The sequence below is a fragment of the Pholis gunnellus genome, assembly GCF_910591455.1.
Source record: "Pholis gunnellus genome assembly, chromosome: 8".
In the NCBI taxonomy this organism is placed as follows: domain Eukaryota; kingdom Metazoa; phylum Chordata; class Actinopteri; order Perciformes; family Pholidae; genus Pholis; species Pholis gunnellus.
Genome location: NC_136534.1, coordinates 16,990,597 through 17,017,659, shown reverse-complemented (window position 1 = coordinate 17,017,659; position 27,063 = coordinate 16,990,597). Strand labels below are relative to the sequence as shown.

The following is a 27,063-nucleotide window of genomic DNA, read 5'->3' as shown; positions in this document are numbered from 1 at the left end:
TGAGGAAAAGGGAATATACAAGAGAAAGATGGAAACCACATGGGGACAAAAAGTCTGACTCAAATGTACAGATTCTTATTCGGGTCACTTATCACTATTAATCTACACACAACATTAACATTAATCATGTTTGTCCAGTCCACAGTTTACTTACCCATGCAGGTGGTCACAGTAGGCCAAAGGCTCACAGCGTAAAATCCTGATAAAGCTCCAGCCAGATGGCCTCCACCGCAACCAGACAATCCCCCAACGCTTCAGAGCACATCAGAGACAACCAGAAGAAACAGCAGAAGACTCTCCACAAGATGTTGTTCCTGTGCTCCTTGGCCCTCACAGGAGAAAATGACTGTTTGTTGGTCCAGGTTTCATCCTCTTCTTCTTCTGCTGCTTGAGTCCTCCAGACTCACTCCACTCATCAACAGCCCCAACTCTCCCAAACAGATCGCTACTTAAAGGACTTAACAAAGGGAATCTCGTTAGCCTTTGCAGGTAATGAACCCGATGACTCATGTGTTTGTGATGAAGATTTAGAGACATGAGCTGATGTCATGTTGAGTGACACACGCATGCATTCACAGGCGTGACGTTAGTGTTGTTCCTGTTGGATCTCAATTGTGCTCTTACCATGCTGCATTTTGGGGGGTTTTAATTAAGGAGCAGTTCAGCACCTCATTTGGGAAGGTGACAAAAGAGGTAGTGGATAACGTTCTTCAAACTCCAACCAGCCAACCAGAAAGCCATTCAATTCAGACAATTATCAAGATATAACACGCTTTCAGTTCCTTATAAGAACATAATCAGTATTTGGCTCTCTGGATATCCAGAGAAGAAGAGATGATCACAGATTTGGGGAGAGGAAATGAAACAAAGGGACACCTGCATGGAGAGAGTCTGGCCTGAGACAGCAGCATCTGAGTCTATTAAAGAGGAAGGGACAAAGTGAGATCATCCCTGAAAAATGTTTATAAATATATATATATATACATATATATATATAAAAGAATACACAAAAACATGTCAGAAAATGCCACCTCTTCTGACGCATATCTTATTTTTTCTGGATTTTATGCCTTATATCTGTGCCAAAAAGATCTAATTAAAAATAAAAAGTACTAAATGAACATCTAATAAAATGTTTGTATTTTCAATGGTTTTACACTCTATGTAGTTGTAACCAGTTATACAGATATTTACAAATTTACAAGACATATGTTATATTGTTACACCTGTATTTCACTATATTGTCATTCAATCTAGTTGTTTCATTAATAAACACTTAAATCTGCTTGCAGCTACATAATAGTGTGTTAATTCATTCATTATATGTTTACATGATGCTAATGAATTCTGAATTGGGGGAGTTAAAGTAATGTGTTACCCATGTGTATTCCTTGATTCCCTCTTTGCCCATTTTCTGCATTGTGCATGTCTTTGAACTCGGTGAGTTTTGTGCTCTGTGGCCTACTCTAATGCCCTATTTGGCACTCACATAGCCTCTAAACTCTTCAACCAAACAACTTAATATCCCTCGATCCCTTGTTTCCCTCCTTTTCTTTTCCCTCTACCGCCCAGACCACTTTGGTTTCTGGCAGGTGAGGACACTTTAATGCTTTAACAGGATCACCAAGACAAGCCACGCCTCCTTCAAGCTCATGCTCAGAGACAGATCTGGGATCAGTTCACTCATCCAACCATCGTTTCCTGTGTCAATAGTATTTCTCCACAGAAGGGAGAAATAGAGGTTGAGCACATTACTGACCCTAAATCTGAGATATGGTAATATTCTCCAATATCTTGTATCTTATATCAGAGCAACCAAACACACAACTTCTGTCGATTATTAACATACTCAAGCTAATCTTTGATGAGCAATGCACACTTTGTAAAATCCAGTGTGGGGGGAATTAAAAAGGGACTACTCAAATTACATTACAGTCATTTCTTTTGTGTAATTGCTGATCATATTATTTCATATTATTGCAGACTGATATCAGAGCAGTGAAGTGAAGATGTGGTCCTGCAATGTATCATTCTCACATTTCCTTTTACAGATAATGTCACGTAATTTGAATTTGAAGATAATAAATAGGAATAAATGTGAAAAATAACTTATTTTCGTCTTTTAGGTTTCAGGTCTATTGCAGAGAATGGTAGCTAAACTAGGAGACACTACACCGATGATTTAAGAGACGTTTTGGCACTGACACGTTTCCACAGACCTTATGGTACAAAGCTGGTGCACATGCAGTCAGCGCGCATCACATGAGGGCGTCTCAGCCTGTTAAACCACCTGTTCAAGCCCCATTCAGTGATGGCCACAGCTTCTAGGTCTAGCTTCTTAAAAAAGAAGAATCTGTTTAAATTCACCAGACTCCCACTCATACTTCAGTAGTCCTTTTCTCAAATCCCAAGATTTAACAGTACAATTATTACTGTATTCTAAGTATAGTTGTAAAGACACTATACATATAGCATGTAAAATATTTGTTAAAAAACTAAGTTCTGTATTAAACACAAAGACATTGATTTACTTTCCTTCAACAAATCTTCATTCACATCTGTGATGTTCATGTCTTTTGACAGCCAAGGAAGAAGATCATATACACAAACGTATACGTACCCTCATTATACACACATACAAGTGCACACAACCTCCCACACAACCACACACATACTTCAAAAATAAGGTCTCATTCAGTCAAACACACATACGTTGACAGTAAGTCTCTCTCCGCTCTGCCCAGGCTGAAAATGAAAATTGGCAGGCGCACACGCTCGCTCAGCCTTGTGACCGTGCTCTCTGCTGAGCTGCACTCCGTCAAGATGCCAGAGGAGGTTCAGCCAGTAAACTGGAGTTAAGTAAGAAGTGTGAGACATGGATGGGCCGATTAAAAACGGAATTTATTTAACTACTAAAGAAGTCATTCAATAACAAGTGTATTACAAAAAACACGAAAAAATATTTTTATAACGTGACTGAGAGCGTAACACTGAAAAGATCATTTTAAAGGTTGCATATAAGCTTTTGTAACTACTTCCTCAACATTTTAGAGAGACCTTTTGAAGCTGACTTGATGTACTTACATGTGACGATCAGTCAGACAACACCCACTAGTTCTGCAAGTTTTGTATTTACAGAACCAACTAACTCATTTCTGTTTGACACAAAAATCTATCAGCAGACTGTTGAAACGTTTCAGTGAAAGTCAAGGATTGCAAGTTACATTAATGTTGTGATGTATTTTTAAATCAATCAGCAATTAATGTAACATTTACAAAAAGTAATGCAACTTTTAAAGGTCTGCTAAAAGATTTTCATACCGATCATGAATAAAAAGACATCAATCAAGCTGTACTTTTTTTTTTTTTAGATGAACAATTGATCGTATAATAACTTCTATGTGAAAGGGATCACTCTCAGAGATGAACCCACAAAGAATGTTCAGCTGACTTGTAAATTCCCCCTCAGCTCTATAAAGTTTCAGCATTCATTTCAAGGTGAACGTTGTGGAGAACTGAGCATCTAAAGAGAGATATTTTCCTCCGAAATCAATAATTTGTTCTGTGTCTGCTGGGTGTGTAAACAGGCAACTGTTAATAAATTAAAGATTATATATCAGAAATGTGTTCACAGGTCAACGTATCCTCATACAATGGTTCATATGTGTCTTACAGAGAGTTGCACCTCATTTTTACGTGCATTTTCCTACGCAAGTTACTTGACAAATAAATCAACGTTAACTTCTCCCTTCACACGGAACGAACGGTGGAGAGACTGTTTTTTGTTTGACCACCACTCCCACACACCCTGTGTGGGCATTTGCCATCTGGTTCATGATTACGTGGATTACATACAAATGTAATCTGTGGGATATCTACGAAATTGCAGCGTGATATTTTTCATATAGCTTTGAACACTGCATGAGAACAGCCTGCACAGGTTGTTTCCAACATGCACAAAGTGGCCAAAGAATCTGCGTCTTTATGAAATCTGCTGTATAGTGTGAATATAATTGCCTTGACTTGCCTCACTCTAATTATATAAATTGATGTTGTCTTTCCTATTTATAACTTAATCAGCTGACTGAGGGCGTCACCAATCATCTGGTTGGAGTCAAACAAATATTCCTTTCTCTGCTGCTGTCAGCTGTTCAGTATACGATTTGACATGACCCACCTCTACCCCGTTCACCTCCGGTTTGATCAGAAACACCCGTTTAACGCATCCTTCCACTTCCACATCCTTCACCTTTTGTTCTTCACCCTTTCACCATCACCCGACTCCTTCGGGGTAATATTCCTGTCGGGCTCACGGCATGACTACCCCCATAAAATCGGTCTACTTGCCAAAGACTCTTCACAGAAAGTATTTCTTTAACTTTTCATATTGTGCACTTTATAACAAACATAGAAATGTATAACTTCTTTAGCCCTTCTTTCAGTTAGTCTCTCCTGATTGAAATGTAATATATGTTTTGCAGTTGAGAAAGTAGTACTTGCAAACACACCGGTATGGTCCGCACATGGTCAAGTGTCTATTCAGGGTCTCATCTGCTCACATCACAGCTGTTCCTCCAGACTTGACTCCTTCCTGGATGATGAAGAGGCAGGAAGAAGGATTGACTCAGAGCAGAGGAAAGAGGGATGCGTGTCGAGGGCTCGTACTCCAGCATCCTCTCCAAGAGGTAAAACAACTGGTGGTGTTCTGTTCCATGTGATAACAAGTACTTCTGAAAAGACACAGAGAGGAACGTGTTGTTGTAGGGAGTTCATGTGGCTCATGATTAAAAGTTTGCACCCGCCACAGCTCACCCTTAATGGTTTACACTTGGCTTTCACGTAGCGTCCGGCCTTGGAGCACTCATTCCAGTCGAGACGCCCACGGTGGAAATACTTCTGCTTCCTGTGAAGAAAACAAATCATGTTTGGTCCGGTAAAGTTTGTTTCCATGTGTGTTTTTGTGTAACAGTGTACAGGAGTGTGTTACCTGCTCCTTTGGATCATTCTCTGAGGAACCGGTCCCTGTATGCTCTCCATCATAGCAAGATGCTCCCTATTGTCATGAGTCTAAAAGCAAAGATCATGTCAACAAAATCACAATCGTACTACTTTCAGCATGCTCTGATTTTACCAATATATTCCCACATGTGACCTGGTACAGCGTGAAGCCTTCATAGTATTCAAACAGGATGCATCCGATACTCCACACGTCACATGGGTGACTCCAACCCAGCTCTGTGGGAGAGAGCAGAGGGACAAAACCTTCAACACAAGTGAATAGGACTGACAGCTGGTTACTCCCAGGTCTTAATCAACATCTATTACCCAGTATGACCTCTGGGGCTCGGTAGTGACGTGTGGAGATGACGGCCGAGTGGTGTTCGTGTTCAAAGGTGGCGCTGCCAAAGTCAACAAGCCGCACCGTGGTGTCATTTATTCTCCGCTCATTGCACTTCTGAAGGAAGACAGAACATAAACAAGCCAACCCTTTAGTCAGATACACAACACTTTACTTGGTAGTAAGTAAGCACACCTGTGTTGGTAATAATCCAACGCAACTATCCTAAAGGAACAGTTTTAACAAAGAGGGAGATTGGAGAGAAATAACAGAAAGAACCAGAGTTCAGTCAGAGGCCCAGCTGAACACAAACACACAAGCACACTCCCACAGACGGTCTGTTGCCGGCTAACTTAAAGCTAACATGTAGAACTTTGCTTTTACAGTTTTTTGCAATTGCCAAGACAGAAAAACTTGTTCTTGAGCACAATTATTGAAACCACTAACTCATCTATTGACCAGGTATGATGAACCATAAGCACATTGTCGGCTTTACACTAAGTTAGAAATTCTGAAACACACTTTTTGCAAATAACAACACACAGTTATCTGCTTCAAACCTGCAGCCTGAATGTCCGGTGAAAACACAAATTAGATCACTTAGAAATCAGAGCTGGAACACTATGAATAGGATTCAGGTCTGCTCTTTGGTGGGCACATCAATGGAGGCCAATTTTGGAGAGAGAGTTAGAGGACTGTAATTGTAATATACAGTGTATTTTGTTTACAGTACAGTAGCCAAGTTCATGGCATCTTCAGTTAAAGTAATTATGCCTGTAACTGTTAGTTAGTTAGTTAGATTAGTATTGTGAGAAGAAACATATTTGTTTGTTGCATTTGACTCCATTTACATCATGCTCCCAATGGAAATACCAAAGACTCTCGATAATAGTGATTTATACTTTGGTATATTTGGTGTTTGTGTGTGAAGTTATGTAAAAATTGCATTTTTAGAAGAGTTTGAACAGATTTGAATGAATTGTTTGCTTATGCAAGAGATGACAGATATTTATTGTATTTTGTGTGTATGTTTTGGGGCTTTTTTTATGTAGAGTTTTGACATAGTGTATGACAGTTTTGCCTGAGTTTCCCTAATTGTGTTAGCAGTTGCAAAAAACTGTAAGTAATAGGTCAAAGTTCAACCAGTAAGTCTGCAAAGGATGTTTACAATACAGAAAATATGTGCATTTATAACTCAGATACATTTAGCTAACCTAGAGGGTTTGATTAAAAGCTTTGTGATTGTCTCCCTGCTCATGTCTCATGCCCTGTCTACCTTATACAGAGAATTAAAAAAACAAAACAATATCTCATCAAAGATGCCACACACTGTCCCACTCAGGTCAGCAAACACAACCTGTGCCTGAACACATGTGGGTGGTTCACAGGTTCCGCTGAGCAAAATCTGCATCCAAATGAGCAACGGCAAAGCAAATCTCCCCGGTTGCTCCGCCTGCATTAATCCCTGCTTATTTAATAACCTGTCCTTCTTTCACCCCCAAAGGTCCCAGTTTCCTGCCTGCAGCTGTTTACCTTCTCAGCGTTGTATATGAGCGAGTAGTCTGAGTTGACAAAGAGGATGTTCTCAGGCTTCAGGTCGGTGTGAGTCAGCTTGTTGTCATGGAGAACTGCAGTGGAGACAGAGGGAGGAGGGAAAGTAGATTGGGACGTATCAGGAGAGAACCAACGCCCTCGTCTGGTCGAGTTCTTTGTTGGTTTAACAGTCAGACTGTGGTAGATTTGTAGGAGGAAAATAAATACTGCGGGAAAATAAACTCAAAAATCCAATACATCAGAAATCCTGAATGTTTGTGTTTGTCTTTCACTTTAATCTGCATGGGGAATCGGGAGTACTCCTATTATCCTCAGGTGACCCTCTAAATATCTACCTGGCTTGTTCGCTCCTGCACGGGACAGCTGTTATAATCCGCTTACTGTCATCACTGACATTGATCCTGAAGTACAAGAGAAAAAGCAAAGTGGTACAGTTGGTGTGATGCATGTTGGACTCACAGCTGACAGCGTGGCAGATCTGGAGGGCCATGTGTCGGATCTGGTTAATGGGATAAGGCAGGAAGTTGTTTGCTTTCAAGAAGTCAAAGGTGCTGAGAGACAGCAGCTCAAAACAGATGCACATGTGGCCGTAGTAGTTAAACCAGTCCAGCATCTGCACACAGTGGCTGATGGGAAAAGAAGATGGTGGTAATTGTTTGGTACAAGCATGGTAGCTCAGTTCCAGTGCAAATGAAACAAGACCAGTTAGAGTACAGTTTAGAGCACAAGGTGAGCTAACAAGGAGAGTTAAGAGGTCTGATTGCTGTAGGAAATAGAGATGAAATGAAGAGTCAAAACTACAAACTACTCACTGTCTGTTGTCTGGATCTCTCGTGCTGATCTTCTGCAAAACATTGATTTCCAGTTTGGCTGCTTCTCTGTATTTCTCCAAGTTCTTAATGATCTTCAGAGCAATTCGATTTCCTCCTCTGTGTGTTAAAACACTGTCGTTAAAAGCACTAAACACCCATTGCATTGTGGTCCCACTTTCATTATTAGATGTTGCAAAGTATACCTGCTGTGGTCCGAGCATTGCACAACCTTCCCAAAGGTTCCCTCACCCAGAGTGTCAACTATCTCATCTGTAAGACAGTTTAAGATGAAATTACAGCTGGAGCTTTTTTACAACAGCTGCCACCCCTTACAAGTGATACCTACATCTGTCTTCGAGGACATCCCCACTTTTGTAGATCAGGTGGCCGTTCTCAGTGTCCCTCTCATTATCGCCTGCAGCCTCACTGCTGCTTCGCTGGAAGCAAAGGCACATTTATGACAGCTGGAGCAAAAGAAGAGAAGTCTGGGTAGGGATCAACCTGCCTCTGTGCCTTTCTCTACAATCCAACTAAAGGCTGTGACAATGTGAGTGACACCTGACCTAGGGGGTCTTAAAGGGCAACGGTCATCAGGTGGATTTAAGACTGATGCATTCAAACTTACGTGCAGACAAATGCACACGTGGAGAAAACAAATCTGCATTAAAAGGTGCTTAATTTCTCCAAAATCGCAGACTCTGAATGCAGCCGTGATGAAAGAAAAACAATCCTCGAGAATGCGAGCTTTTGCATCGAGTTTGATCCTGACGACCTGAGTTTGTTCTGAAGGAGGTTAATAAGAAATGTCAAATGACTTCTGGCCTCTTTGGAGGAGCTGAGGCTCTATTTCCATCCACATTCTGAGACTGTTATTAATATCAGAAGCCCAGCCTGTGCTGAGGAGACACTTACTGCAGGGCACGGGCCACGAAATAGACCATACACAAACGCATGTAAACACACACAGACTGCCCATGATGTGTGGAGCTGGAAAACTAAATTAGGAATTAAACTTCACCACATAGTGCGGATGATTTCAGGTTAAATGACCCTGATGCAGAGGTGACTGTTGGTAGAAAGAAATAGAAGCAAGAAAGCAGCAAATGCATGCACAGAAAATAGAGATACTCACAGAGAGGCAGAGGCAAATACAGTCCAGAAAACCCTTATAGAGAGAGCACAGTTCTGTCTTCCCCATTATGCAGAAGCACAGAGCTACTCGGAGATGAGAAGAGGATGGAGGTGCGTAATAAGGTGAAGGAGAGAGGCAGGTGAAGCAAAAGCAGGAAAACTAGACGAGTTGTGAAGAGAAAAAGCAAGGACGGGACAATACAATATTAAAGGAACGGCACAGAGAGAAACTGCAGGACATTGCGTTGTGACAAAAGTAAAATATAGCTTGCGATGCTGTCAACGGAAACCAGAAGTGAAGGTGAGAAACTAAGCCGATAGAAGAGAAAATAGCTGAACAGGAACAAAGAAAAGTAAAAATCAAACGGACGTGAAAAAGAAAGCTAAAGACAAAAACAGAAAGCGACGGACAGAAATGAGACGAAGAGACAGGAGGAGGACAGATAGAGAGGGTGAGAACGAGAGAGCTGAGACGGATGCTAATAATACACTTTGGTCACAACCCCCTGAGAAAGTCTTCAGAGGAGAATCAAGATGTGGTCAGGGGGAGGAGAGATCCAGTTTCACTCATCTTACTTACTTTTCTCCTTGCACCTCCTTAACCTCTGCAGCATGTTGTGCCACGCCTGTCCTGTCCTGCTCGCTCTACACATACCTTTCAATTTACAGTACATTCTTTACAAAGAATAACTGACAGAGCTCTTATAAAGACTTTATTTTGGAGTTCATATGAAGCAGCAGGTAAAGTGTTTTAAAACCAAAAAAATAATTTCAAATAACAAGACACACCAATAACAAATCTTATGAAGTGATCGGTAACACAATATTTGACTTATTGACTATTATTTTGATCTGTATAAAATTGTTTAAATCACAATTTTTTTTCCCTCTCTGATGAGGTGAACGGTAGGAAACAGACAAATGACCTTCTATCAGGCTGAACAATGATTTGATGAGGTGCAGTACCTGGTGGAGTGGGAGGGAGTCACTGCCTCCTAGACACTCCCTCCTAGACTTGTCACTGTCGTCATCACTTCCAACTTTGAACCAGCGCCTGCAAGAGGTTTATGGCTGCTAAGGACATGTGTTCACAGCCTGTATTCAGAGCATTAATTGATATATGCCTAGACAGGAGCGAGGTTTTCCTGTTACTGTGAAGTCTACTGGATCAGTGCACATTTAAACATGTCTGTTCCTCATGTGTTACAAAGATTACAGTTCTTTGATGAAGGCATTGTCATTATACCACACCATATTTGTGTTATTCTGCTTTTAACTTTCATTATTTGCTTTGAATGTTTACAGCAGCCCTGTTTATTCAGAGGCACATAATTGATCCGTGCACTGCATCTGTAGGCTTACAGTGAATCATTATTGTGCTTCATTTTTAATCCAGTTATATGCTTTTTATTCCCAGACCAGTTAAGTATGAAACTGTGAGTTTTCTTTGACGGAATGTGATTGGTCGGGCATTAAATGGCAAATCTTGGAGGATAGGAGAGACACATTCAAAAGAAATTCATTAATTTCACTACTGCAAAGACAATTACATAGTTATGTTTAGTTACATTTATTTTCTTTCTTCTTAAATATGTATCTTTATTTACAAAAGTGTCCCCTCCTCCAGTCCCAGCTACGAGTCCATCCTGTTGCCTTGGGCAGAGATATCCTTCAACTCAAAACAGAAGAGATGTGCTGCTGCAAATATTTAGTTTTACATAGAATTATACTACATTTTATTATTACCTTTTCCACTAGTCCTTTCTCATAAGTATTTTTTTCTGTTCAGCATTTCCTTTCTTTTTTTATTATCGGTTGCACATATCAAATTATACCTTTTTGGTCAGATAATTTGAGCTTTTTAGCTCCTACAAGGCAGCATTTTCATGGTAATGTTCTTTAAGCCCCTTTTATGTTGGTCACCACTCCCAGTTTACATTTAAATGAGAGATTCTGAAAAATAACCTGCAAATGACGTGTAATTTCAGTGTTTAAATGTTCAGAAGGACTTCTAAAAAGAAATGCATACATTTTGTTTTCATAGTGAAGATTCTTTTCGAGTGTCAACTGCCATAGTCAAAAGTTATTATCCTTTTAAAACATTTGTATTTGATATTGATTAAAATGACTTTAATGGTCAGTATTTTTATATTAGGTCCTCCATTCTACTTTGGACCATATGTATGTAAATAACATAACAATAATAAAAATACAAGCGTTCCGAGTACTTTGCCTTCCAACACGGGTCTCCTGGAACGTTTTGTTCAACTTTAAGTTTCAAATACATAATGTTATGCTTTCATAGGACCACGACGACAACATTTTAATACTTATTTCAAACGTAAACGTGGTCTGTCCGGTGCTTTGGTAGCTTATTTGGCTTTTATTAGAACAATAATGTGAACTAGCTACCCACCTGTTGATAGAGAGCACCTTTGTTTACGTTTAGCATAGCTAGGCTAGCTGCTCTTTTCCCAACATACACACACACGTTGGACGTGTTGCTTGAACAACCGGAAGCTAACCTCAACAAGTCAAGACTAGTTGTTGATAAACTGAGGTCAACATGTACTCATTAAGCTTATGTTTGAGGAATATGCTTCGACTGATGGAGCTCAGTCTGCAATGTGGGGGACAGAAATTGAGGTGAGCTAACGTTAACTGCATGACATTATAACTCACATTCACACAGTGAACCAGCTGTTGCTAGCCAGCAGTTACAACACCACTTATTGTACCACAGAGTGAACCTACAGACATCAGTTGAGGACATTTCAAAGAGTTTCTATGATGCTGTATTTGACCACTTATCCTCCTCTCTCGATTCCTTCTTCACCTATTTGTCTATGAACACAATCCATAGTCAGTCAGTTGAACGTGATTACAGAGGTGAGGGTGAGCAGAAGAGTCCTGAGATTGCCTGAGTTTACAAGACCTGCAGACACCTGATGTTCCTCCATCACAGTGAGACTGTGTTTGCCAGGAGAGGCCTCTTAGTGGGAAGGCTCAGCAGTCTCAGCCCACCTTCCCCTAACTCTAAGGTGAGAAAGAGAATATTTGTGAGTTACATAATAAGAAACAACCATCCAGATATACTTTACATCACCTATCACATTGTCTCGTGTTACAAACTATGTGTGCAATAGTTTAAAACTAGTAATTGTTCTCTTGACGAAAAACATTGATGGGTAGATAACTTAAACCACATCTTCAGGTTGTTGTGTATTTACATTGGGTATGTATGTAGGTTATCTGTAAAAACTGCATCTCATAACTAAAACGTAAATAACCAAACCATACAGCCCTTGCCATAAACTGACACACCTCTCATCCACATCCCTGTTCTCCCATCCTATTCAGCCTGCCTCATTCAATGCCAGGTCATTAGGGATGGAGTCTTATTCTTCGAGGAAGAAAGGGGGCTGAGTGCTTCAGGAGAACGCCTGTCTGACCATGCAGGATGAGCAGCTCATCGGCAACCTCGATGCTATGCAGTATGAATTGGCCACCTCCAAGTCGCAGGTATGACGATCATCCCTCCACAGATGATTTGGGCGAGTAAAGGTGTAATCTTTAACCAGTGTATCTTGTGTGCTGCAAGTAGCGTGAAGTCAGAATTATTATTTTTCAGTGTCTTGTTGAGACATTGGCAAAAGAGATCTGTGATATTAATAAACACAAGCTGTTGTGGATAGATATGATGTGTGTTTTGTTTTTTAGGTCCGCCTCAGAGGCCCCAGGATAGCGGTTAAAAATGGTGTGGCAGTCATGAGATTCAGATTCGTTGTCTTGAAGCAAAGCTGGAGACTCAAGCCACAGAACTAAAGTAACCCTATTGAGCTCAGCATAGAATACAACCAGTCAAACAAACAGGTCATTATCCATCACAGCCTGCTCTGCCTGCATGGACGCAAACACACGTTTTTATGTCTGATCACATTCAAATGATATCGTTACCGGCCTGTTTAATCATCTGGCTTCATGAGACCTCAATTTGCCAGTTGTTATATTATTTAAAATCAATTTCGAGTTTAGGCATTATTTCCTGGTTAGTCGATCTCGAAAGGCCACGCACGCGAAAATGTAGCAGTTAATTCAAACCCAGGTTAATATTTTACAACGGAAGTAGTGTTGCAATGAAATCTGCCCGACCAGATACTACTGTGCACTTTAGTGTTGGATGTATTGTTGGCATAACTAAGTAGCAGCTACGGTAAATGATGTTAATGCTCTGTTCTGTTCATAATTATTACTTTTTCAATGATTTTCTGCAAAAGAACACATATTTATGTATTATTACCAATAAACACTGATTCTAAGACCCACTTATGGAAAAGTGTTGGTTCACCACGTTAGATACATTTTAGTTCACGATTTAATATTTATATATATAATCTGTTTGTCCATCAGTGGATACAACTATAAAAACAATGTTTTCTATTACATTACAATATCTATTTAATGGGAGTAATAAGCCAAGTTGATTATCATTCGATCCAGGTTAGCATCAGTGTGTCTGGTTTTATTTAAACGGTGGCCCGTTCCCACTTGCAGGTTGGTGAGAGCGTCCACACAGGCTGCTGCGTCGCTGTCAGAGGAGCTGTTCAACCTGCAGCCCCGTGAGGAGCTCCGGCACAAGCGTTTCAGCTTCTTGTGGTAGTCTACGTGTAAGGACCACCAGGACCTCAGTTCAGCGTGTAAATGTTCTACAATAAAGTATCTTTTTCTGTACCTCATCCTAGTTTATTTTTTCAGTTTATTGAATTTCACAGCATGCATCTAATGGAATATCTACTGTAACGTGGTTACATTTACACATGAGGCAAATATTAGTGCATTGTTAAACCCAAAAGCAGAATAAGCTTACATAATGTATTAAGGAAACGGATTCATTTATGGCAGGGCCTATTTAGTGCTTTTGATACCCTAATTTCGCAGGAAAAATCATACAGGACTACACTGCGTGTTTAGAGCCTGAACTCAAGCATCCTTTTTTGGGTGCATCATCCCCACCTCACATCAAACAGCTTGTAAACTCAAAAATCGACATTTTAAATAGATAATTTGAATGTCAGCCATCCAACTAAAATATTTTGGTAATAAGAACACAAGCAGTTTGATCACAACTTTTTTAATTTGTAAATTTTACAAAAAGTTCAAACAGCAGAATACTGTAATACTAAAGTGACTTGTTAATTGAATTAGCATTAAAAGTCAGTGTTAGACGAGTCAGAACACGTACAGCTCTGTCCTCTTGTCAGTTGTCTTTTCTCCAAAGACCTGTGAATAGCCGACATTACATTTGAGAAATGAGTCCTTCTGGCAAGCCAACATTAGACCTTTCAGTCAGCAGGATCCTGGCAGGTTCCGCCAGTGGAGCCACTGCAAACAGCTGCACCACCGCTGTTGCACATTGGACCTGAAACGAGGCAGTAAGGCGTTTTAAGTCAGCCAGGTTGACTGAAGCAGTAACATGAGGGATCGACTGTTTAATACTTTACCTGAGAACTGAATCTGCCTCAATCACTGCCATCTAAATCTGAGGGGTTCCACTGATAGCCAGTTCACTCTAAAGAGAGATCAAGACATGGATTAAGCCTGGTAGTCCAGTCTAATCACAATATGCATGCAATCCTATTAGAGTCTGAAACTCACCACTTATTCATATGCAAGGGTACAACAAAAAACTGAATACAGTCTCGACACCTTAGACGTCAATACGGACTGCTGCGGGGCATTACTGGAGCAAGTGTGAGGACTAGTGAAGTGAAGAGAAGTGAACCGAGCGCAATACTACCCATGACTTAGAGGCGAATGCTTTTTTTGGTGGACTCGGGAGGATGAGCACTACAATCCAGAAGCGCTTCGTAGAAACATTTTCTCAATGAACTTTTTCCAATCGGGGAAGAGGCCATGGCATGTTGCAGGCGACATCTGAAGCAGAGGACTAAAAACAACGACTAACTTTAAGGCACTCATGGTTGCTGCTGTTTTTTTTCCTCATGCGGCCTTACAGTAACAAGGGCCTACAGCTTTCACCTAAATTACCCCATGCAGTAGTTTTGAAAGGCAAAAGAATCAAGATTATTTTCCACAGTCTGTTTAATAGGCTCCATGAAGCCAAACTGACAAAGAAAAAAAAAAATGTTGATCATACAAAGAACATAAAGTACAAAACTGTTCCCGGTTGAGATATTACTCAACAAAGTTACATTTTTCGATCACTTAAACAAGATTGGTCCAGTTTACAGCACATTTCAAATGCAGATGTTGAGCAGAGCACAAAAGATACCTTGGACAGACTGTAGCATGCTGCAATTTGCAACTTCATGACAGCCGACTACTTTGGCTGTGTAGTTCGGTCTGAAAGGATTTCACTCGTTGAACACACAGGAGCCTCAGCTAAGTTTTTGAATAGTAAAAGGAATTTAGCATAAAATCCCCCAAAAGTCTGTTTGAGTAATTCGGATTTCTTTCCTCACTTTGAAACCTGGCAAGAGGTAGGTCAGCCAATGAGACCGACGTGGAAATAAGTAAAGGAAACAGAACAAGCCCATCGGATATTTCAATAGAAAAAGAACTCCAAAAAACGAAGGAATCAAAATCAGGTAACACTTTACGTGCTGGACAAAGTCTACAGCGATGGTAGTGGCCGCGTGGAGAGCAGTTGGTCGGTCCTCTAATTGGGACTTGCAGTATTAATCAGATTACACAGATGCCTTTTAGTTAACAAACAATTTTAGGAATAAAGATGGCCAATCAAGCAAGGTAAGAGTCTGGAACTGTAATTCGTAACATGGTTTGTTAAGGAATGACCAAAAGATTTTTTTTAAGATGCTTGAGCTACTACAACAGAACTACAAAACTAAGGTCAGCAATAACACGTGGACATTTTTCTTGAGGAGCGCATCTTTGAAATACAGCCAGCCGAGTGATGATCTTGAATCGGGGAGATGTTTACTCGTGTGAAGCTGAGGATAAGAAGTGGGCACACAGGTAAAGACACTGAAAGTTCCAACACTCGAGTTTCACAACATCCCCTCAATCCCACCAGACAGTCCTTAAACCCTCCCTCCGTTTTTCCGCACCAGTCGCTGAACCATGTCAGAAGTAGTAACATTTGTTAAGTGATTCAAATTCTTGCCTGCCTCTGTATTAGAGTGGGACTGTGGAAGGAGTGTGTGTGGGGTGGGGTGTGCTAGCAAAATTTGGCAACCGCAGAGAGGCATCATCTTGGGCTCAGGTACAAAACTGAGGGACATACATTATACAAGTCTTCATATGTTGGGCTGTGCAGTTTTAATTAAGTGTGATAACCCGTGGTGTGCTGGTTCAGTATCTACTGTATTTAAATGGTGGTGTGAAGTCAGCAGACAAAATATGTTCATATTTCAACTGAGGTGTAATGTTGCAATTATTAACCCGTTTATTAAAATAATCAATTGTCTTATGGCAGGTTGATTTTAAAATTTGAAAAGGACAGCCCCAACATAAGTCCACATGCACAGTAAAAAAGTATATCATATGCTTACAATAGCTGTTGTCTCTGTAGTATCCACCGCCGCCGCCGCCTCCACCACCACCTCCGCTATTCCTGTACTGGCCGCCGCCGCCACCACCGCCATCAAACCTCCCTTCAGAACGGAAGCCTCTGTCTCCTCTATCACCGTAGCCCCTGTCTCCATTGTATCCACCACCTAAAAAGACAAGGGCAACATTGACCAACAGAGGAAGGGGCACGTTGTTGCAACCACAACACATGACTAATACTGCGCAGACAGCTAGTGTCCACCTCTCTCACCTCTCTGTCCCCCTCGGCCACCGGAACTGAATCCTCCCCTGGAGCGGCCTCCCTTTCCTGCTGCATCCACGCGAATTGTGCGTCCATCCAGAACCTGCAAAAAAAAGAAAAAAAAAAGATTGGAAAAAAAAAAAATGTGTTAAAAAAAAAAACTACTAAACGTTACCGCGTTGGTTGATCGTGATGCGTCATCTTACCTTGGCGTCCATTGCTTCCATTGCTTCTTTAGCATCGTCGGCGTTGCCGAATTTCACAAAGCCAAACCCGCGAGATCTACCAGTCTCTGTGTCTCTGATCACATCCACTAGTGAGGGAGGGAAAAAAATATTCTTTTAAAAAAAGTGCGTCAAAAGACTTATAAAACATTGTGAGCATATCAATGACTTCTCTCCAGAAAACAAGACGCTACGAAGGATTTACCTTTCTCGATGGATCCATATTTGCCGAAGGCCCCGGCTAGAGAGTCCTCGGTGGTATCGAAGCTCAGTCCTCCGACGAACAATTTACCTTCGTCCGACATCGTGTTAACTGGGGGGGAAACAAATAAACGCGTGAACAATCCGTTTAATTACATTAAAGAAATCTGAAGAACAACGTCCTTTGTTAAACATCGACAAATACCGTGCAAAAGTAGGTCACTGGCCTTTAGTGTTAATAAACACTGAAATAAATCCTACTAAATCGAAATAGTTTAGTGTTAAGGTGCATTTACTGTAAATGAATCACCGCCATTGATGGACTATTACTGCGAAAAGCTAGGCCTCGGGGCCTATAAACGTGGTACCATCATGTTAGCAGATTCGGCAGCTAACCGTTATTCTTTGGGCGCCATTTTGTTGCAGCGAGCTCGTGGCCGACTCTCTGGCCGACATTAGCTTCACATGCCTCTGGATGCCATATTATCGTGGCTGCATAATGGTTCCAATAAATAGAGTATGATACCGTACACATTTTGTCACAGTTTCGCATTATCCCTCTTAACTGCAAAACAATGCACGTACAATTGTTTCGTAATAAAATGGACATAATAATCATGCCTTGTAAATGGAGGCATGCGTAAACATGTATAATTACCACCAACTCTAGTGTGAAAACAGAAAAGAATGTTTTACAAAAAATAGCAATTACCTTTAGCGAGCAGGAGTCCGACCGATGAAGAGCGAGGCAGCGGATGGAGTGAGAGAAGGAACGATGGCGAGGCGGGTTCTGCTTTTTAGGACTCTGCGCAACGTCTTCTTCTGTTGCTTTATTGGCGGTAGCGTGGCGATACCTACTGCCACCTACTGTACCGGGTGGTGTAACGTCTCTCCATGAAAGTACTCTGATTGGATTAGCAATGTGAGTTTGTTATCCTATATATATATATATATGCCATATATATGGCAAAAAAGGTATCAATTAAGAGGCAGATAAAAAAAACAATGTTTGGTGCAGGTCTAAAAAAGGAAACGGAAATATCCCACTGTTTCTTTATGTATTCCTATTTTATTGTTTACCTTCCTTGTGTTTAGTATTGAAACATTTCAAAGGAACATCCTCAGCACAGAACTACATGTAGTTTACATTCAAGATATGCACATGTAAGGCATTGGAGTATTTCAACAACCATACTGTAGAAGATCTTTGTACAAAACACAAAGATGTAGAACATGAAATGCACATTGGAACCTTTTATACATGGATATATATATGTGTGTGACAAAAAAGGTGTATAAATTAAGAGGCAGAGTGTTCCAGGTCTAAAAAAGGAAACGGAAATATCCCAAGTTTTCTTAATGTATTCCTTTATTGTATTTTTTCCCTCCTTGTGTTTGATATTAGTAATATTGAAACATTTCATAGGAACATGTACATTTAAGGCATTGAGTACTACAAACATACAATTAAAGGTTTTTGTACCAAACACAAAGATGTATAACATGAAAATGCACATTGGAATCTCATTCACATGAACGGAGGAAGGAAATAATATTAGTGCATTTTAGGACCTAATGATTTAATTAAGAGCTATTCATGTGTTCGTACTGGAAAGTTGATTTACCAAAACAAAATTAGTTACACTGAGTAACAGATGTCTCTCTCTCAATGTAAGTCTATGGGGGGGGGGGGGGGGGGAGTCTTTTTGGGCCCAATGACATCACATGGAGAACCTGGAAGTTTTAATTCCCCGGTTTGGTTGCTAAATTAGCTTCCACGGTCTCTTCCTGGGGGTTTGGGAGTCTAATACTAAATAGCAACAGTCCAGGAGTCAACAATCAGCACAAAATGTATGAGCACAATTCTTGTTTTCGGCGTAGACAAGGTTTGAATACAGCTCCCACTGGCAAAGGTGAGATTGTGTGAGCCCATGTGTATATGAGATGAGACGTGATCGCTCGTCGTCGTCTTTGAATTGGAATTTTGACAACTACACGAGAGGACAACATGCCATTCGGTTAGGAGTGATCACACAATGCCCATGTACAGTAATTATTACAAGATAAATCAATGCACACTTACATTTTAAAACAAGTGGGCTCTGTAGGTTTTGTATCAAATATTTCTGGAATAGGAATAAATCATGTTTTTGTTGAGAGCTGTCTACAGCTGTGGACTAATACACAAGTGGTGCTTATTTACTGCAGCAGGATGTTTGTGTGACATTCAAAATAAACTACAGTGCGCACATTCATTGCGTTGAAGGAAAATGTCACCTGGTGCAACTGTGTGGCTCATTAATGTGTTCTTTTAAACAATGGAGTATAAGATATGCATAAGATAGGCTCACCGATCTTATGCATCCCCACCTTCACCTGCCTCCGACCCCGTGTGACCTGGAGATCCTCACCATCATGGAGTGCGACTCAACAGAGAGCAGCACCGTCAACATCAATGAGACCGCAGCTCCACTATCTACCAGGTAACTTGTGACTTATCTCACTAATGTCACCAAATCCGGTTTGTTTCCTCATTTTTGTTTGATTTCTCTTTCCAGCCCACTGAGAGAAGAGTCCCTGACTGGGTGGGAGTCAGCCTCAGCGGAGGTCTGCCTGGAGACCCCGCACCACTCCACCATACTGGACCAGGGCCCCAGACAGGCTTCATCCGCCATGAAAGCACAGCAGTCATGGTCCAGACAGTGAGTTGAACCTTTTTCCACTTCGTGAAAGCTATTAAATGGTCATTGCATATGACAGGTCAATACGTTTTTAGCCACACTAGCGGCATTGGAGGGTAATGTTGCTCTGTTGGTTGGTCGGTGAACAACTTTCGTCCAGACCATCAACTGATGCTGTGCCTATAAGTACAACCTCACACCGCTGCAGACTCTTAGTCTTTGATTTATCACTTCTTTATCATCGGATGATACGCTCAGTGTTTTTATTGAAGTTTTCATCCTGGTCTTGTCGTCAGTGAAACGTCAACATTTCAGGTCACAACCCCCTGAGAAAGTCTTCAGAGGAGAATCAAGATGTGGTCAGGGGGAGGAGAGATCCAGCTTCACTCATCTTACTTACTTTTCTCCTTGCACCTCCTTAACCTCTGCAGCATGTTGTGCCACGCCTGTCCTGCTCTGCTCGCTCTACACATACCTTTCAATTTACAGTACATTCTTTACAAAGAATAACTGACAGAGCTCTTATAAAGACTTTATTTTGGAGTTCATATGAAGCAGCAGGTAAAGTGTTTTAAAAACTAAAAATCATCTCAAACAACAAGACACACCAATAACAAATCTTATGAAGTGATCAGTAACACAATATTTGACTTATTGACCATTTTTATCTGTATAAAATTGTTTAAATCACGATTTCTTTTTTCTCTGATGAAGTGAACGGTAGCAAACAGACAAATGATCTTCTATCAGGCTGAACAATGATTTGATGAATTTGTTTCGGAGGCTTTTGGGGACTCGAGGGACCGCGTGCCCCCCTCACAGAGTCAGAGGCACCTCTTCGTAGTTGGTCCCAGGGAATATCAGTATGTCACCATAAGGCTCGTCCTGCTCCGCACGCACCTTCCTGGCCGATAAAGCCTCTGCAGACAAGACACAAACACAGAGTTTAAAACGTACACTTACTGTAATTAAAAACAAAAACATTATGTAGGACTTTTACTGGAACTAAAAGTGGATGAAATATTTTCATTTGAAATCAAATTCTATGAACTATTGAACGGGACTCCAGTGTGTTATTGGTCCCTCAGTTCCTCCATCTCATTATTAAAGCTTCCACTCGGGACACCATTTGGTATTTTCAGAAGATCTCACACAGAATTATGCATTACAGAGTTTCCTCCACTGTCAATGCTGTAACATTAACACCGTTTCAACATGTGTAATGAGATGATTGGATGATAACTGAAACCGAGTCCTTACCCAGAAGCCCCTGAAAGGTGTTGCTGACAGTTCTGCGGTCGGCGTCCGGCGGCAGAAGAGACTGAAACACCACGGGTGCCTCTTCATGCTCGTCCAAATCCGGCAGCAGCCTTTAAACACACAGGCACATAATCGCACTCTTATAAAACCAAACTTCTCAGCTCGGAGTTTTTACAGGTTGATAACGGTGTTGCGTTCACTGTCATTACCCAGGAGACTCCGCTGCAGCAATCCCCAGCAACTCGTCCTCCACCTCTGGGATGTCCTGCAGTGCAGAAGCAGACCTGGAGACGATAGACCTGCCAACACACATCTGCACGTAAGCATCGTCTGCACTCACACTCTTCACGTATCTTTCTTTTATTTAAAGCTACCTACCCTTCTTTCTCGGATGTGTATATGGGGGAGATCTCTCGAGTCGCCTCCCTTTGGTCGGAGCCCTCCAGCAGCAGTGAGCCGTGCTCTGGACAAACGCACACACTTTTGAGGACATTGCATTGGCTTGTATTGGTTCCCTGGAGGCTTGGCCTAACCCTCAACCATAAGTGATACACGCCTAACCCCGACCCCTGACCCCTGACCTCAGCTTCACCTCAGGGAAGACATAAAACCACTTCAGCTTGTGCTGAATGCAACTACAGTGGAATCATTGGGGAACAACTTCACCCCCCAGTTTAACACAAACTAGCTGTCTCATGGTGTACCTGAAATATCAAACAACTCTGGTTCTGCCACATCTCTGGGGACCTGCATTCACACACACACACACACACACACACACACACACACACACACACACACACACACACACACAATCATTTTGTCAGTCATTCATTTTGTGACATTTCCCATCTTCTCCCAGCACCAAAAAAAAAGAAAGCAAGCGAATAAACGTCCCCTCCACACCTCCTCTCCTTCGAATGCCTCCGCCGCCTCGACCATCTCGCGCTCTCTTTCCTTTTCTGAATCAGAGGACTCGGGCCCTCTCTGCCCGGCCTGCAGGTCCGAGCCGGAGACGGGCGTGATGGTCGCAGCCCGTCTCCATAGAAACAGCACCTCTTCGGCCAAGACTGCCGGGAAAAAAAAAACTAGCTTTGAGGTTTATTTTTGAAAAGGTAACTTGAGTCAGATATTTAAAAGTCACAGTAGTAGGAGCAGTTTTTTTTACAGGTGTGTTACTCACAGGTGCAGGGAGTGTTGAAGAGCTCAGCAGCAGTGGGCATCCTGTGAGAAGGCGACGGCGGGTAAACTGCTGGTCTGGTCTCAGTCAGAGGGTCGTCGATCTGCTGCTGCAGCACCTCCTGGTCGATCTGCGTCTGCGCGTCAAAGAAGATCAGCTGCCTCTTCCTCCTCGTCTTCACCTTTGGAGAAGGCTCATCCTGGGCATGGGAGGGGGGGGAAGGGAAGTAAGTTAGTAGTCTGGGTGCCTCGTTATAATAAGAACAACTTTTGGGTTGCCAGGTTGCTGGTGTTTACTCTCCCTCAGTTTGACATTTGCTTTTTTAAAATGTATTTATCAGAAAAACACCTCCAATAGACCTTTCAACCACTGGACCACAATCTATGTAATAACACTGTATTACCAATTACAAGTGCAGGCTTGATAGACTTCTGTAAATAACCTGTATTTATCATTTACTAACATTTATAACTGCAGACTAAACAGGTTATTAGAACGTGGAAGTCCTGGCCATTCATCAATCTGTGAGTGCTTGCACCTCCGACTGTAGCGTTGGACTTCCACGTTCCTCTGCTGCAGATGGCGGGGACGGGACAACGGGCCCAGAGACGGGGGTGAGCTGGTCTGACGGGGGTCCAGGCTTCTCCGCGGACAGGTCTGGCTCTTCCTGAGGCAACAGCACGGCGTCCTCACTAGAAACCGTGGTGAGCTGTGACCTGACACATGTAGAAACACAGTCAGTGTGCGCTTGTGTGGCTCCCTGTGTGTTTGTGCTGATGTCTCTATGTGCAGCTGGATCATTTACTCAATAGAGGATCCTGGGGGCTCTTTTGTTCTGTCTTTCTCCAGGTCTTCCTCACTTCCGCCCCTTTCCATCTCCCTCTCTTGGTCTCCCGGTGTCACTTCTTCTCTCGGCATCTCGATCTCCTCTGTCGGAAAAGATTAAAGAAAGACAAAAACGTCACTATGTCAATGTCACACTTGTCTCTCGAGAGAAAGGAGCTCCTGGTTTTGCCACACACCTTCTGGGAAGTGATCCGTTTGGGCCATGAGCAGGTCAATCGTGTCTGGATGCTGATCGACGAGCTCCTCGCCCTCAAACTAGCAGAGAGAAGAAGTGCAAGTGAAGACCAGCATGGTACAAAAAACGTGAAATGAGCTTCTCCTGACATTCGTACCTCTGCAACGGGGATAGCGACAGGCTCCGTCTCTTTTAGGGTAATGCTTTCTTGAGACGCAGTTATGCCTGGGGAAACTGTGGGTGACATTAATGAGGAAAAAAAAAAGCCAATTACTTCAACAGCAGGACACAACTAATCAAGCTGCAATTAAAGTGCTCTCTTCTGCAGAGTGAAATGCAGCGACACGCCACTTCCTGCCACCGCGGCATCTTCCTCTGCCAATTAGGAGGATGCTGTTGGAGGCCGTCTGCTCTGCTCTGCCCTGACCTGACCTACGGAGGCTCTCCGCTCTGTGCTGCTCTGGATTTCCGCCTGGATTGGCACAATCCGAGCTCCGTCTATTCCTGTGACCTGTTGGTATTTTCTGTGCAATGCTGGACATGATTTTGCATGTGTAAAGCTGCACAGCTGACATTTAATTAATGCTGATAATCACAGAATCAAGACAGGCCTTGCGTATTCCCTTTCACTAGCATTTCAAACATGCACGCTGTAATCATTCCTTCTGTCCATACGGGACATTGAAAGATCTTTTCTTAATGTGCTGCCAAAGGGAAGCCGTGCTGATTTTTAAACTAGCTCTGTGTCATCGCAATGAGCGCCTGGCCTCTCCCATGTTTCCTGTGCCGACGGAGGTTTGCTGAAGGAAGCCAAACACCGTTCATCTGCACATATTGCGGTGACACGGGGCTGGTTCAAATGCTACCATATGCCAATTTATTCTGTTTTCTGGACCTGCAATGATGCCCTGATGGGATCATTATTTTCATGTCATTGCAGCACATCAAGTCATCCTACCGCTCTCTAGTGCAGCAGCAGCAGGACTCATTTCAGGATGCTCAGGCGACGTTTCTCTCAGATACTCCTGACCCATCTGAAAGACAGAAGAGGACACTCGTTTTATCAGCGCAACAGTGTTGGCTACGTGTTGAATCTCCTTCATTGTCTGGGTATTTGGGTACCTGTATCAGTGTATTGGGACTGGGTATGGGCTCCCGCATGTACATCACTCCGAATAAAGGGTCAGGAGCTCCTTCTGCCTCCTCCAGGAGAGACATGGCGTCACGAAAGTCCACAGATTGTCTGAGAGACATCGGGCGACCCAGCAGCGAGAAACAGGAGTTACTTTGTGTTTTTAAGTGCAGACAAATGTATGAAATGTTGAGCACCTGTTCTCACCTGCCGTCACCATCCATATCAATTTTCTGGGATGTTTTCTGTTTCACCAGCTGGCCCACAACGGCCTGAAGTTCCTCTGGAAGGACACAAGTCTTATTACTTGTTAGTGTGTAGAACCGAGGGAAGGCCTAAACTGACATCTGTTTTCACCCCTAAAATTGTTATTTCTAACAACTGGAAAGCTGTCAGTCAGTCTGTTCTATGAGGCTATAAAAGTAGCAACTGTTAAAGACTGGAAGCATGCCGTTGGATTTACCTTAATTTAAACAGACCATTTCTATATAATGTGGGAACCCTTCCTGAACTAGAACCTGTGAGAACCAGTGCTCATCTCTTTCCTCCAGTCTGTTGATGGCTTCTTACCCAGGAAAATAGCACACTGTCGGTGGAAGACGAGGACGACGCCATACTGCAGCTGGGAGGAGAGGTAGAGGGAGAAGCGAGGTCGAGGCAGACCAGGTTGAGGGGGCGGGACCTGCTCCAGCAGGTAGTTCATGATGTCATCACTGTATGGACATTAGCTTCATTGTAACTGGACAGATTCACAGTTCAGCCAATTACAAATACGGGACAGTGACTACAATGACTTCTTACCAGGTTCTTTTGACGTTGACTTCTAGGAAATCTTGGCGACGAACTCTGATTCCTTTTGTAGCAACCAGCCTGAAATGGACACGGAGCATTTCATATTGAATCTGCAACCCGTTGAACTGTACTAGCAACGAGTAAGAACTGTGATTTAGAGTCTCTGTTACCGCACTCTTTTGCTCAGCAATTTAAAAAAAATAATTAGAAAAAGCACACAACTTTTGTGATCAGAGCACTGAAGGAGAAAATTAAAGATGCCCAACTATCCAAAACACCACCCGATCTGAGACAGCCTTCATCCATCAAAGCTGAAGCAGTATAAGATTTTATAAAGTATATTTTTGTCATTGTATTCATATTGCTGAATATTCATACATTTGCTATTACATCCATGCTCTCTCTAAAAGAGTTTCACATTATAGGCCGAGAGCTCAGTTTACCATTGTACGGGACCAAAATAATGTTTGTTTTTAAGCCTAAACTGAACAAAATTGTACCCAATGTTGAATGCTAAAATGTGCCAGAAAATTCTTTGATGCCATATTGTTCATGATATTATACAGTGTAATAATGTGCATTCTTTGCTGCCTTTTTTTCTTAAATCCTGAATCATTATGGGTTAGGGTTTTACCCAGAAACCTCGATCCGTCTGCCCTGGCAGTACTGTGCTTAATTATGGTAATGCAAATAAAGCTAAATTAAGAAGTAAAGAGTTTCTCATCTCAGCAATAATTGCTACAAGCCTACATGCCTTTTTGTCCTCTTTTTCTCATAATGTAACCTTTGACCTTTACCTCATCTTCAAAGCTGCAGTCTCAAAGGGACTTCAAAGCCTCAGCCTTGTTGTTTTGCTTGCAGTCTGTGTTGCCAGATCTTTGTTTTCTTTGCCACTGGTGCACCTGCACTCTGGGCTTTTTTTCAAACTGTATGTCTGTGTCTGTGTCTGTGTCTGTGTGTGTGTGTGTGTGTGTGTGTGTGTGTGTGTGTGTGTGTGTGTGTGTGTGTGTGTGTGTGTGTGTGTGCCTAAAAGTATTTTATATGATGGTGAATCTAAGTTTTAAAATTATATATTTTAAAATACAAAAATATGTGCGTTGGCTATACACGCTGGGCAGTTTTTCCCTCAGGAACAAAATCTCAAGAGTGAAGAGTCACTTTAAACCTTTAAACAGAAATACGAAACATGCATTTAAATCAGCCTTTACATTTGTGTTATTTATTAAGATGTCCGTCTACTTAACTGGGATTTACTTGACTTCTTTTGTATTAAATGATGGTTGTGACAAAAACTTCCAATTAAAGTGAGCTTGATTTTATATTTAAAGTATTTGAAGGACGATGGACGCATTTACGAAGGTTTTAATGTAATATTTAAAATATATATATATACACACACACACACACACACACACACACGATAGTCCCAACTTCCAGTTAACAGCAGTGTTAAAGTAGAGTCTCTAAAACCTGATAATAAATCATAAACCCAGTGAAAGATATTTCCCATTACTAACATATAATACATTTAACACCCGGTGACGAAATCAACCCACGAGTCATTACAACTTCACTAGCTTCACATCCAGTTAAAATACTCAAGATATTATTTTTACTCACCAGATTGTAGAGAAACATCCCGAATGTCGCTTCAAAACTGTGGGGTAGTAAAACATTTTAGAAAAATCTTTCAATGAATCGATAAAAGAGCTGATAAATGTAATGAATCTACTCCAGAGCGGGTTCTCTGTGCGTAGTGGCAGAAGACCGCGTGTGGGTTTATTTATTGTTGTTTTAGAAGAGCCGATTGGTCAGTCTCACCAGAGCGAATGACAATAAAGCTACAGAATAGAAAAAAAAGATGCATTCAATTTGATGATAAATTACAACATCATAATTTAATATTTGTTACCAGATGCTTTAGTTACATAAAACAAAATGCTTG

General features: G+C 41.8%; 3 protein-coding genes across 4 annotated transcripts; all 3 read right to left on the bottom strand.

The window, feature by feature from the left end:
• Positions 1–2,882: 2,882 nt before the first annotated feature.
• On the bottom strand, positions 2,883–9,267 carry clk2b (CDC-like kinase 2b). Of its 2 annotated transcripts, none has more exons than XM_079165035.1 (11): positions 8,837–9,267; positions 8,051–8,168; positions 7,908–7,974; positions 7,705–7,821; positions 7,352–7,518; positions 6,872–6,966; positions 5,326–5,455; positions 5,153–5,235; positions 4,988–5,067; positions 4,813–4,903; positions 2,883–4,730 (listed from the first exon to the last, which is right to left on the bottom strand). In XM_079165035.1, exons 2-11 carry the CDS (start codon positions 8,157–8,159, stop codon positions 4,548–4,550), a joined length of 1,122 nt encoding a protein of 373 aa, XP_079021161.1. In that variant the 5' UTR covers positions 8,160–8,168; positions 8,837–9,267; the 3' UTR covers positions 2,883–4,547. The 2 variants fall into 2 exon arrangements, with proteins under 2 accessions (XP_079021161.1, XP_079021160.1); XM_079165034.1 differs by having other exon boundaries at positions 8,051–8,141.
• Positions 9,268–14,919: 5,652 nt separating this feature from the next.
• On the bottom strand, positions 14,920–17,871 carry LOC306699665 (cold-inducible RNA-binding protein B-like). The gene is made up of 6 exons (XM_079164362.1): positions 17,765–17,871; positions 17,057–17,164; positions 16,834–16,940; positions 16,637–16,730; positions 16,368–16,532; positions 14,920–15,806 (listed from the first exon to the last, which is right to left on the bottom strand). Exons 2-6 carry the CDS (start codon positions 17,154–17,156, stop codon positions 15,793–15,795), a joined length of 480 nt encoding a protein of 159 aa, XP_079020488.1. The 5' UTR covers positions 17,157–17,164; positions 17,765–17,871; the 3' UTR covers positions 14,920–15,792.
• Positions 17,872–20,549: 2,678 nt separating this feature from the next.
• LOC306700463 (meiotic recombination protein REC8 homolog) lies at positions 20,550–26,794 on the bottom strand (the record flags this gene model as incomplete). The annotated part of the gene is made up of 17 exons (XM_079165485.1): positions 20,550–20,653; positions 20,994–21,103; positions 21,203–21,292; positions 21,372–21,456; positions 21,698–21,740; positions 21,900–22,063; positions 22,177–22,372; positions 22,712–22,889; positions 22,979–23,102; positions 23,196–23,274; positions 23,352–23,419; positions 24,153–24,228; positions 24,317–24,437; positions 24,534–24,609; positions 24,897–25,039; positions 25,128–25,196; positions 26,739–26,794. 17 exons carry the CDS (start codon positions 26,792–26,794, stop codon positions 20,550–20,552), a joined length of 1,782 nt encoding a protein of 593 aa, XP_079021611.1.
• Positions 26,795–27,063: the final 269 nt, after the last annotated feature.

What these genes read in the sequence shown, in the direction of transcription:
- clk2b (XM_079165034.1), bottom strand. Translation starts at nt 8,902, where the DNA reads ATGGGGAAGACAGAACTGTGCTCTCTCTATAAGGGTTTTCTGGACTGT. An exon ending in TCATATACAACGCTGAGAAG is followed by an intron (nt 5,456 to 6,871) that starts GTAAACAGCTGC and finishes GTCTTCCTTCAG; the next exon opens with AAGTGCAATGAGCGGAGAAT. An exon ending in AGCCCCAGAGGTCATACTGG is followed by an intron (nt 5,236 to 5,325) that starts GTAATAGATGTT and finishes TCTCTCCCACAG; the next exon opens with AGCTGGGTTGGAGTCACCCA.
- LOC306699665 (XM_079164362.1), bottom strand. Translation starts at nt 17,156, where the DNA reads ATGTCGGACGAAGGTAAATTGTTCGTCGGAGGACTGAGCTTCGATACC. An exon ending in ATATGGATCCATCGAGAAAG is followed by an intron (nt 16,941 to 17,056) that starts GTAAATCCTTCG and finishes CTCCCTCACTAG; the next exon opens with TGGATGTGATCAGAGACACA. An exon ending in TGGCCGAGGGGGACAGAGAG is followed by an intron (nt 16,533 to 16,636) that starts GTGAGAGAGGTG and finishes TTGTCTTTTTAG; the next exon opens with GTGGTGGATACAATGGAGAC.